This window comes from Borostomias antarcticus (assembly GCF_949987555.1).
Source record: "Borostomias antarcticus genome assembly, chromosome: 15".
NCBI classification, from domain to species: Eukaryota; Metazoa; Chordata; class Actinopteri; order Stomiiformes; family Stomiidae; genus Borostomias; species Borostomias antarcticus.
In genome coordinates this window covers 18605914-18619289 of record NC_140248.1, presented here as the reverse complement: position 1 = coordinate 18619289, position 13376 = coordinate 18605914, and the positions used below count along the sequence as shown (strand labels likewise).

The window sequence follows — 13376 nt, the reverse complement described above, 5'->3', positions numbered from 1 at the left end:
GTATGTTGATGGGTGGTGGTGGTGATGGTGGTGGTGGTGGTGGAGGTAGTGGTGGTGGTGATGTGGTGGTGGTGATGGTGGTTATGGGGGTGGTGATGGTGGTGGTGATGGTGGTGATGGTGGTGGTTATGGTGGTGGTGGTGATGGTGGTGATGATGGTTGTGGTGGTGATGATGGTGGTGGTGGCGGTGATGGTGGTGATGATGATGGTGGTGGTGATGGTGGTGGTAGTAGTGATGGTGGTATTAATGATGGTGGTGATGGTGGTATTAATGATGGTGGTGATGGTGGTAGTGATGGTGGTGGTGGTGATGGTGGTAGTAGTGATGGTGGTAGTAGTGATGGTGATGGTGGTGGTAGTGATGCTGGTAGTGGTGGTAGTGATGGTGGTGGTGATGGTGGTGATGGTGGTAGTGGTACTAGTGATGGTTGTGTTAGTGATGGTGGTGATGGTGGTAGTAGTAATGGTGGTAGTGATGGTGGTAGTGATTGTGGTAGTAGTGGTGGTAGTGATGGTGGTGGTGATGGTGGTAGTAGTGATTGTGGTATTAGTGATGGTGGTGATGGTGGTAGTAGTGATGGTGGTGGTGGTGATGGTTGTAGTAGTGATGGTGGTGGTGGTGATGGTGGTGATGATGGTGGTGGTGATGATGATGGTGGTAGTAGTAGTGATGGTGTTGGTGATGGTGGTGATGGTGGTGGTGATGGGTGGTGATGGTGGTTATGGTGGTGGTGATGGGTGGTGCAGATGGTGGTAATAGTGATGGTGGTGGTGGTGATGGTGGTAGTAGTGATGGTGATGGTGGTGATGGTGGTTGTAGTGATGCTGGTGGTAGTGATGGTGGCAGTAGTGACGGTGGTAGTAGTGATGGTGGTGATGGTAGTAGTAGTAGTGATGGTGGTGATGGTGATGGTGGGAGTAGTGATGGTGGTAGTAGTGATGGTGGTTATTGTGGTGGTGGTGGTGGTAGTAGTGATGGTGGTAGTAGTGATGGTGGTAGTATACTATGGTGATGGTGGTAGTGATGGTGGTAGTAGTGATGGTGGTGGTGATAGTAGTAGTGATGGTGGTGGAAGTAGTGATGTGGTAGTAATGATGCTGGTGGTGGTAGTAGTGATGGTGGTAGTAGTGATGGTGGTGGTGATAGTAGTAGTGATGGTGGTGGAAGTAGTGATGTGGTAGTAGTGATGGTGTTGGTGGTGGTAGTAGTAGTGATGGTGATCGTGGTAGTAGTGATGGTGGAGATGGTAGTAGTAGTGATGGTGGTGATGGTGGAAGTAGTGATGGTGGTAGTAGTGATGGTGGTAGTATACTATGGTGGTGGTGATGGTGGTAGTGATGGTGGTAGTAGTGATGGAAGTAGTGATGATGGTAGTAGTGTATGGTGGTGGTGGTGATGGCGGTGGTGGTGGTAGAAGTGATGGTGGTGCTGGTGATGGTGGTAATAGTGATGGTGGTAGTAGTGATGGTGGTGGTGATGGTGGTAGTAGTGATGGTGGTGGTGATGGTGGTAGTAGTGATGGTGGTGGTGGTAGTAGTGATGGTAGTAGTAGTGATGGTGGTGGTGGTGATGGTGGTAGTAGTAGTGATGGTGGTGGTGGTGATGATGATAGTAGTGATGGTGGTAGTAGTGATGGTGGTAGTAGTGACGGTGGTGGTAGTGATGGTGGTGGTAGTGATGGTGGTGGTGTTGATAGTAGTGATGGTGGTAGTAGTGATGGTGGTGGTGGTGATGGGTGGTGATGGTGGTTATTGTGGTGGTGGTGGTGGTGGTGGTGATGGTGGTAGTAGTGATGGTGATGGTGGTGGTAGTAGTGATGGTGGTGGTGTTAGTAGTGATGGTGATGGTGGTAGTAGTAGTGATGGTGGTGGTGGTGGTGGTGATAGTGGTAGTAGTGATGGTGGTGGTAGTAGTAGTAGTAGTGATGGTGGTAGTAGTGATGGTGGTGGTGGTAGTAGTGATGGTGGTGATGGTGGTAGTAGTAGTGATGGTGGTAGTAATGATGGTGGTGGTGGTGGTGGTGGTGGTGGTGGTGATGATGGTGGTAGTAGTGGTGGTGGTAGTAGTGATGGTGGTGGTGGTGGTGGTGGTGGTGATGGTGGTAGTAGTGATGGTGGTGATGGTGGTGGTGATGGTGGTAGTAGTGATGGTGGCAGTAGTGATGGTGATGGTGGTGGTGGTAGTAGTAGTGATGGTGGCAGTAGTGATGGTGGTGGTGGTGGTGGTAGTAGTGATGGTGGTGGTGGTAGTAGTAGTGATGGTGGTGGAAGTAGTGATGGTGGTAGTAATGATGCTGGTGGTGGTAGTAGTGATGGTGGTAGTAGTGATGGTGGTGGTGGTAGTAGTAGTGATGGTGGTGGAAGTAGTGATGTGGTAGTAGTCATGGTGGTGGTGGTGGTAGTAGTAGTGATGGTGGTGGTAATGATGGTGGTGTTGGTAGAGGTGGTGATGGTGGTGATGGTGGTGGTGGTAGTAATGATGATGTTCATGGTGCACACACACACATGCACGTGCGTGCATGTGTGTGCGTGCGTGTGGAGGGGGACTGGAGTGAACATCAACAAATATTTTGGCACCATCCAAATCAGAAGGAACGCAGAGACGCAGAGAGAATCAGAGATCAGGATTCAGTCAAAGCAAGCGTGCGGGAGACAGAGGAGGCCTGACACAGGAGGACTGAACCTACGCTGTCAGGAGGACGGTGTGGTTCTGGAGGGAGCTGGACTGACCAGAGCTACGTCAATCCCACTTTTTTTCCAGCTGATCCTTCTGAGAATTAACCCCACTGAGGGGAAAGGAAGCAGAGGAGACGTTTGCAGTCAGATACATTTGGAGGCACATTGTAACCATGACAGCAGTAGCTGTGAAGTAAGCCAACCAATGACTGAGTCGACAAGTGTGGCGGAGGAGAGAGCTTCCTTTATATCAGTTCCAGGATCCAATCAGTGCTCGTCATGTGTTTTTTTTTTAGTTTGTCATTACGTCATCTCAGCACCACAGGCGAACAAAGCACATCCCTCTGGAAGTACTGTCAACGGCGCTCATGATCCTCTCCCAGACAAGCCCTGCTGATTCACTCATCAATCCCACTGTGCACACTGCACGCTCCCATATACACCACTACAGCCTCTCTAAGGGAGAGCTTGGAGACTGCTCACCTGACAAGTTGTTGAAAAGTTGAATTCATATTTAAAGGAATTGATGAGATTTAAAGGGCATTCCCCCAGACCACATACACAGCCTATAATAACATTGTGTTATTATGATTCTCTGGACTGGAGTCTGGTCAGGTTCACTCTGAGATATTCTAATAAAAACCATTCAGGAGGTTTTGGATGGGAACTGCCTTTCATCTTTGTCCAGAACATCCATTGACTCCAGTCACTTTTAATAGTATGCAGATTCCTATTCACCCTCTCAGCCAAGTTGAGAAAGTTCAGCTCAAAGTCTCTATGAAGCTGGCGATACACTGTTCTCTGTGTCTGCACTACAAACAGCAAATCCAGGACTCTGGAGATGAACATGCAAGCAGTGATTTAATATGCATCTTTAGATAAGCTGTACAATATTTCACACATTTTATGTTAACCCTATGTAAAGAAAAACGCTCATGGCCACACACCAACTTGAAAGATGTGTAAGGGGCACCCCGGTATCTAATGAAATAGGGATATACAGGCAATACACTGACCTGCTGAAGATGCATTGTGGGTAAATGCATAGCACCTAGGGGTGCTCACAAGCTCAAATGGATCATTTTGTGCATCTTCTGTTCATGTGGAACCCTGTGTCCTGTGCAGATACGTCACATGCTCTCAAGATGTCTGCCAGCCTGCTGAGAGGAAGAACTCTCAGACACCCCAACAACCCACAATTAAAGCCCCTCGTGATAAGAGCACTTCCACTGCCAAGCCCTTCCAGTCCCATAAGCCCACGAGGGCGGAGAGCCGAGGGGGTGGGCGCTGAGCGGCGCAGCGACAAGCTGTCAAGCGCCGGGCTGATGCCAGTTGAGAAGTTCGAGCCCTGGTCTGGGACCAGACGTTAACATGTTCTCACCTCATAATCCCAGTGTTCCCCCAGACAAACGTCCAGCGGAGGAGGGAGATTCATCTGTCCACCGCGCTCCAGATGCTCCGCCGCTCTGCGGCTGCGTCCAGATGGGAGACAGCTGTCGCAGCCGCAGCGTCGCAGAGCACTGACAGTGGGCCTGACACAGCGAACCAGCCGCCATCTATTAGGAGCCGTCTACAGAGCCCGTACCCGTACAGAACCTCAGCCACTCCTAACAGTACTCACAGTTCCATAGTACTCCAGCTAAACCCTGTGAGTGCTAAATGAGACCCACGGCAAGAACGCCAGGTTGTCAGAGTGCAGTGTACATTAACACCCCAAGACTAGAACACTTAGGTCATCTTATAAGAATTCATCCCAAAACAGTATTATTAGGACACAGAGTTCAATCATGAGTTCAACAAAAAAGGTAAACCACCTGAACATAGTCAGCCCGATTTAACACTGCCATCTGACATCTCTACAAGCATTTTCAAGTTTTGCCATCTGCTCAAAACCCTCAATATTATCACAGTATTTTCCTCAAATGTTATGGCAAATAATAAACACATGAATAAATAATTGGTCAAATATGAAACTAGATCATTCCTTGATCACTACCAAGTGACAGATTAACAGTTCTGAATAATAACAACGCACCAATGGCGGAGTATGAATGAGGTTAATTTCTCTTTCAACAGGTCCATGGAACAACGTTGTTCAAGCACTGCTCATGACCTCATGTGGTGCTGATGAAAGACTGTGGCATCAAGCCACTCAACTCCGCATGCCAACTCTGTTCTGGAGTCATGACTTTTGAATTGCGTTTGTGTGTGAAGAGGTCCCAGGCAGCATGCGGCCAAGCAGGTGTTGATGGGCGGTCCGTGTGTGACTGTGCTGGTGCCAGCGGGGGAAAGATAACCCAGAATGAACGCCCTCTGTCCCTTCTCATCACTTCAACTACACGGGCCATGTGGGGGAACTGCGCTCGCTTGTCATTGCAGTAGCAAAAGCCGCAGCTTTTGAAGAACTCATCTGTATGTGTTTGTGACTCTTGTGGATTTGCCCTCTTTACATGAAACAGGATTTGGTTACACACTTAGTAAACACAGCCCATGTTGTGCCATGACAAGTTTTGAGAGTGAGTTGTTTTTTGTCATAGAAAATTAATAGGATTCGATTGAAAGCATGTGGAGAGTGAGCTGCACTGGGCTGAGACTCACCAGCTGTGTGCCTCTTTTAAACCAAAATAATTATCTTTATATGAAATGAGAATGCTGCAACTAAGCAGGAGAGACCCAAGAGGAGTGTAAACTAGTCTTGACAATAGTAGGCCAAAGCAAGAATACTGAATACCATACCTGATGAAAATATTGAAAAACATGACAAGGTTTTATGACCGATTGTTTCAAGGTCCTCATGGCTATTGAGCCACAAAGTGTAAATATTTTGGATCTGGTTCATTTTGACTGGGTAAGAAATACTTCACAGTAATTTGTTTACATGCAGTTCACTGTGGCAATCTTCAAAGTCTAAATCACATTAGTGTTTACCACTGAGAACTGATACATGGATATGTCTTAAGGGGATGGGCTGATAGCAGAAAGTGTTGGGGTTGGGGGGGTTGGGGGAAGGTGAATTCTCACAACTTTGCCACAGTTGAATACATATTTTCCAACCCAGATTGTTCAAAAGCAATCTGATGGAGTGGAGAAATTTAGGGCAGCGTTGGGAATCGGTGTTACTATGGAGAGAACTTGGGTCATGTCAACACGGAACACTCTGCACGAACACTTCAAACAAAGACTGGGTCCTTTCAACAATAGTTGTGAGAAGGAACATTTTCAAGTGCTGGGTTTTCCTCAGTTTGAACACAACAAACACTATCTAGCTTCTTTATACAATAGCCAAGAGATGCCTGTTGAATGACTCATTGGTCTCCTACTCTAAACTATGAAAATGAATATGGCGAAAATGTTATTCTAACTGCTCCCAAGCTGAAACTGTTCCCACAAAAGGCTTGGAACCAGATTTTCGTTATTGACAAAGCAATGGGGAAAACCTAAAATAATTGTTAGATTTGCAATCAACTTTCTTTGTTCTTGAGATGGCTTGATAACACTGTTCAAATTTGGGCTGCAGGACCCAGGCACACATGGGATAAATTGGGGGGGACACTTAGTGCACTGGATAAGTGATAAATCAAATCAAAGATTTAGTAATGTAGCCAGCCAATCCATGTATTACATACAAAATCAAACAGAAATTACTACAGAAAGCCAGGAATAACAAACTGGGATTATGTGTCATCCAGTTTAAAAGCCTATTAATATATCAGGGGAGCACTTATTTGAAACATGCTCGAATATCTCCTATAGTATTTACCTTCAGGCTACAAAGATTCTGTTCAAGACCTTCACATTGAGCAACTCTCCTGTGTGAGTGAGTCTGAGTCCCTGGACTATCATATTTTCATAAGTAATACCAGAATGTTTGGTCCTCCTTCTAAGTTTTAAGTCTGCAAGTTAGAATTCTAAACCAGTTCATAAAGGCGTTAATCACAGTAGCCTACTGTGGGTTTGTGGTTGCCTTGCTGCTCACAATGACATATGAAAAAGGGGGCAGTGCAGAGGGCCATGAAAAAGTCATACTATGATTAACAGACTCTTTTGAAATGAAGAATGAGCTGAAAGAATACAGAATCTACTGTCATACAGAATCTACTATCAGGTGTTTTCTTCCATATATGTTACATCATTGTACCATCTGTATGAAATGTATACTAACAATCACACTGTCCAAGTAGATCATTTGACTGGTTGACATCAATTAGTACATTAGTAATACAACCATAATTCATAAAATCATAATTCATGTCACCTCGTAAAGTCAGCCACACAAATTTGATGTGGCTATATTGTAATAGAAATTAAAATGTGTGGTCTACAAGAACTGATTTCATCATGAATGGCTCAGTAAATTGGTTAATCTCAACATCTAAAACGGACATAATGATTGATTGATCTCTCAGCTCCTCAACTTCCCTTTCTCCAGCAAAACCCAGTGTGCTGATCCATACATGTGGATATTACAATTAAAAAAAGGGAACCCCGTTATCCCTTTAATTAAGTTTTATAGCCCTCTGAAATTGGACTAAATCACAACAAAAGACCCAGTGCCAGCGGGATGCGTTCGCTAGCATATATCATACAAGGCTTTCCGACATGACAAATGAGATTTTTTTTTCTTCATAAACCGAGCTGCACTGAAACTGACATCAAACACTTTGCATATCAACAAAGGGCCTGGGACGTCTCCGACACGCCTTATCTCATCTAGTCCAAGTAATGTCCCACAGCTGCTTTCAGTAAGGCAGTCACGAAGGCCTTTGGACGCTGCTCTGCTCTAAATGAACATCCTGGCTCATCACAAATGGCACCGTTGTAATCCATTGTCTTCTGGGTCGTGATCTATTGTCTTTAGGACACATAAATAGATAAAAGAGGTCAAGGGAGGCAAATGCCAAGTACATTAGACAATTAACTTGTCTTAAAAGGGATCAATTTATGTTGGTTTACTTTTGGGACATAACAATGTTCAACAAAATCCAGTCTCATTGAGACAAGGCTCTCATAACAAAGCATGTTGTGTCTTTCAGTAACTATCATTTCCAAAATAAGGACAGTGGATATATTCATGCCATTAGACCTTTATAGAGAACCTCCAAAGGAGAGCACAACCATTTCGTAAATTAGAGATAACGATTCATATACAGTAATGTCACTGATGAGTTTCCCCAAAGGTTTTATTGCTCCAAGACTTGCCTACAGATAATGAGATAATCTTGGTACTATGAGGATTTCTGGAAACACTCCCTCTTGTTCTGAAAGTTTGCAATCTTACTGCATATGATCATCTGGTTATTTCAAAGAAAAGGCCTGGAATGTCTTCAACGTCTTTACACAGGATCATGCTTTTTGTTGCCCCGACTCTCTTGCTTTGTCAGTCTTTAATACCAGATTTTACAGGGTTCATTAAAGTAGCCCCCTCCCCCTTTCAAAGAACAAGAGAAGAGGAGATTCAGTCTTTTGAAGACACAGGCTCTTAATATATGGTAGTAAGTAATGCAAGTGTGTGTGTGTGTGTGTGTGTGTGTGTGTGTGTGTGTGTGTGTGTGTGTGTGTGTGTGTGTGTGCCCTCAAGGACATAAGCCTACATTACTCAGAGAATAAAGTGAATGGAGGTGATTGTCGCCAAAATGGAGCTATCCGTTTGTAACTACAGTCAACTTTCTGAGATGTAGATTTGTATCAGAGCTTGGAGAGAAATGTGTCAGAAAAGAAGATTGAAGTTCAGTGTCATGTCATGCAGATTCAGCACAGAGATAACCAAGACTTGGAACATCTTCAAACATTAAGGATATGTGTTGATGGGTGTTACTTCTCTCCCAACAAGGTCCCTATCATTACACCTGGAACAGTAGTTCTGAACATAGAAAATCCAAGTGTCGGTCAGTCGGTTCAAATTAACCTCAACTAAGAAAATCACAATCTAAGTCTTAGCAACACGCTCAGTGCTAGGTAGCTAGAAATGACACATCTTGCTTTGAGTGGCTCTAAGCCAAATGCTGAAAGCGTGTTCAATTCCCCATGCTGAGATTTCTATTTGAACATTCAAACCCAGGTTGTGGAGCACCTGTCAGCAATTTGGCAAATATGTTTTTCCACCTGCTACCTCGTTTTCCCCTCTTTGTTCCTCCAAGTGCTCGCCCAACCCTTCCTCCTGGCACAATTTCTGTGTGTTGTGGCTTTAAAACAATTCCAATTTGGGACAACCAGAAAACCACATGAAACATGTTTCGTAAATGTGGCCCCACATCTGTTCTGCAGCAAGGTTGACAACTTGCTTTCACTACTCCACTATTTTTCATAGTCTCTTCCCCATCTAAACTCTAACCACTACAACTATCTGCACTGAGACATGTGTGCTGTATAGGCCAAAGTTTGGTGAAATAAATTCCATTCTGGTGGTGGTGTCTGTGGTGGCAAAACTGTAATTCAATGTGAATGGATTTTTACTGTAAGTACAGAATCAAATAAGCCACTCAGAGAGATCAAACATTTCCCTAGAGGCTTAAGAGGTTCTGTGATGAAATGGTTCCAGGTTACAATGAAGATGCCAGTATGTAGACACCATGCTTGTCAACTGCATCCCTGCTTTTGTTGTCTAAACACTCCTGGCTCTGGCTGTAGACTGTAGTGTGACTGTAGTCTGGCTGTGGCACTTTGTACTGCAATTTAGACAAAAGGTGCTATACAATAAATGAATTAAGTTTGATTTCATTTCATTTGGTAAATCTGACAGACTACCTCTGTTCCTATAATACTCTACTCTCCCCACTGAATTGTGCTATGCAGAAGTTATTCCAGGGTGTTGTTGAAGGCCGGCAACGCAATACAGGCAGTTTCCTTCTTGCTTGTTACCAGTCCAACCCTTTCAGTTTCACAAGAATTCCTACTCCACAAACTACACAGCAAATAAATGTCTGGGCTTAGCTGCACAAACCAAACAGAGAGTGGAGGAATAATAAAACATGGTTGCATGTCCTGAAAATGGCAGTGTGAGAAAAAAGCAGGACTAATTGTGGTAAACCAAACACCACAAGGGATTAGGCCTATAATAAAATTCAATTGTCGGTCCACTGAGGCGAGCTCTCCGCTTCATATCTTGCCGAGAGGGAGGAAATGTACTGTAACACTTTGCCTTACTGACTACAGAACTACTGTAAGTCTTGCAAAGTATTTCCACATACTAAAGCTAGTGTTTCTGTGGTTCAATTGTAATAGGAGTAGCAATACAAACCTACTGATAGGTAAAACTATCATGCTTATGTCCATGCAATGTCTGGTGTGATTGCCTCATTGGTTACACTGCTCAACTGGTTCTCTTACTGTAACTGTCCATAATCTCAAGATTCAATGAATCACAGGAATATTCCATTGGGCATTTCCAAGAGAAAGAAATCTTATGGTACATCCCAGATAGCAAGCGGATCTGGGCCATATACAGGCCAGATCTGGCCCTTGTGGCTTAGTTCCGGCCCATATAGGGCCCAGAATCATTACACATCCGCTTGCTATCTGGGATAGTACTTGAATCAACTGGTATCCATACATGAGGTTTACATACAGAAGAGTTATTTCTGTAGTTGGAAGGGAACTCATGGAACTCTTTGTCTCCTGTGTTCTAAGCATTCCACTTGCCACAAAATGGATTGTGTTCTTCTTTGCTTCACACAAGAAGGAGAAGAACATCTGTGTAGCCACTTGACTACCCCAAGTTAATCTAAATAGAAGCAGGTGCATATGAGGAGAAACATCATCCACAATTAATGGCATACATTCTTTCCTAGCTTTCTTTCAAGCAAAACAAAACTAGAAACAGTCTTGACACCTGTCCCTGTGTTACAAACGTGGCTCGAGGCCCACTTTTCCTTTGAAGGGATTCCACATTGTTCAATTAAAAACCTAAAGTTAAAATAAACACATCATTACCGATCACACGTTCACAGTTTATCGTCAAGGGATGATCTAATTTTGTACTGGGTAGGGGGTGGGCTGCTTGGAGCTAGAGGATAGGCTAGTTGTTGTGGGGGTTGCTTAAAATGACTGGAAAGCCATCCCCTTCACCCTCAAAGACCACATAAAGCTCAATAGTGGCTTACTACCTAACATGTTTGTAGCAGTCAGATTGCTCCTATAACCTCCACAATTTTCACACCCACGACAAGGTAGCAAATAACTTGAACTCATATCATACAGTATGTAGTAGTCATCCAGGTCTTTGAATATGTGAATGTAGCCTACTAGCTAATTTACAGCCTTGTGTAGGCATTCTCCCACAACATATTTTAATGGAGTTGAGTAGCCTAATTGAGTGGCTGTAATTACTTGTGTGCATAATGTTACGATTAAGGTCATATCCTGTAAGAAATCTCATCCTACAACACAGCGTAGTCTGATTTAATGGCAACGTTGAGGGTTGGCACCGGATCTTTGTGTGGAGCAAACTGCGCTAGTCAGAGATTTCACACTGAGTTCTGGAGACAAGCCACAATGCCTGGGGAAGTCAAGGGGGGAAGCAGGGGGTCGTTTACCTGTTTTAGTTCATTCAGAATCTCATTTGGGCTTTTTGAAGTCTTTTGTTCTCAACGTGAACTCCTGATAGCATACCATTCATACAAGAAAACCGAGGGATGACTTGGCTAAACAGCTCAGTGGTTTTAGAGTTCATTGTACCACACAACCTCAAGTGCTATGTGATACCATTGATGCTTAAGGATAAAAGACGATGTGAACCAGAATTTTCTGTTCAATTTATGTTGTGATTGAGAGGCGTCCAATGTCGTCCCAAAGCCACATGTTTCTCGGCAGCACTATTCTTAACATGGCCGGCCAGCTCCTGAGAATAGACAGTTCAAGCTGAGCACATGTTTGGCAAAACCATCTCACGCCCCAGCCTCTCTCTAAAAGAGGAGTGTGAGCATTGTCTGTTGCATGCTTGTCAATCCCCAGGCTGAGTAGGAACAATTGGCTCCCTTATGGGTTGACTCTATTGACAGGCCCATGTGCAGATGTTTTATGCCCCCGTCGATATGCCAGTGCGGTAAAGTGTGCGGCTTGTTAATACTTGGCGGGAAGGGCGGAATTTTAGTGTGCCACACTAATGGCACGCAGCACCCACTAAGTACAGATGTCTGCCCGCCTCAACATGCATCATCAGGTCTCCCTAACCAACCATACACTCCAGTCATCCCTGCCAAAACCACTTTTAAACAGACTATCCCCAGAAGCAGTCGCCCTTTGACACTTGGATCTATAAAATAATATTTTTCGACGCAGATAACATACTTTGGCATCAGTCAGTGTAACAGCTGTGACTGTATTTTCAGTTGCATTTCAACATAAGAATAGTCAGAAAATCTATGACAATCACATATTACCATTCGTGTTCCATCTTCTTTTTGAAAAGAGAGGTTATGGGAGGTTGAATGTAATTGTACACCGCAACATTCTTCAATCGAATTGGCACATGATGTCTAGACAAAGATGTACTCTATGCTACACACCCTACTACTATTAGGAAGGTGAAGTAAGCACAGGCGTTTGAGTGGTCAGAACATATATTTTTTTTTTTTTTAATTGTCTAACCCAGGTCGTCTTGAGCCAGCAGGTTTCAAATTATCACTACACACATTGGAGAAACAATAAGCCGGAAAATAATAGATTGCTGAATATTGGAACTTTTACAGATCCCAGCCTAACCATACCTACACACACACGCACGCAAGCACGCGCGCGCACACACGCACACACACACACACGCACACATTATCATTATAGTATAATTTCAATGAAGGCAAGCCATTACTTACCTGTAGGTCAGTTGGGTAGCTGATATCCAACAGCTGAAAGCCTGACGCGTACTGCTCATTCATATCGGTCACGCCGGGTGTCAGTACCTCGTCTCGGTTTTTCTGGAGAATTTCGCGTTTTACCTCTGATCTCAGGTCCAAGTAACAGAAAAGTGTGATCAAATGCAATGATAGGGATAAAACGAAGAATCCCAGAAAGATCTTACAATTGTTGCACTGTCTCCTGCAAATACAGGTTGACTCTTTCAAATCACTTTCCTCCAAGTTTGCCAACTTTACAGACAGAGATTTGGGTGCCATGTCTAGAAACTGTCCCAATTATGCTATCTCAGCATAATCGGCTTTTGTCTATCCTGTGATCCAAACCTGAACTGTCTGAACAGACGTTAGTACAATGCCTGTTATCTACAGCAGCATCTAATAAAGGGGATGGTATCCACACGGTTACCGTAACATTGAAAGATCCGCCCCGCTGTCTCTCATTGGACTGCGCTCATTACGCTCTCTCCATTGAAACGAAGCAGCGTCGTCCGGCAAACATCGTTCTCACTGACGTTTTTAGACTAAATGAAAGTCGACGAAGAGCAATGGTAATGTGTTTTGACTTCTAAATAGTAATTTACCTGAGACGGCAGGTACCAGAGCAGATATCATAGGCATAGAGTGACATTCTGGCTATTATTTTCCCCCCACAAACTCATTGAACGACATTTAGTAATCACTGTTATTTCCGTAGGCCGATCATTCACGGTGTCCTCTTTCTTGACTGTCTGGTCTTTGATAGCCTGGATCACTGGGTAATATCTGTAGGCTGCTATTTCATAATCTTACAGGGCCTGGGCTACTTCTACTACAATTATACATACCAAGTACCAAGTACCTGCATGTTT

The 13376-nt window shown here is 44.2% G+C and overlaps 1 protein-coding gene across 1 annotated transcript in view; it reads right to left on the bottom strand.

Annotated features, from left to right (window-relative positions):
- Window positions 1–12786, bottom strand: part of eda (ectodysplasin A) — a gene marked incomplete at both ends in the record, with an annotated part of 31602 nt that extends 18816 nt beyond the window's left edge. Inside the window, one exon of the mRNA XM_084449554.1 lies at window positions 12440–12786. Within this exon, the coding sequence (XP_084305680.1) occupies window positions 12440–12786 (347 nt within the window). The remainder of the gene's footprint in view (window positions 1–12439) is intronic.
- Between the last annotated feature and the right edge of the window lie 590 nt (window positions 12787–13376).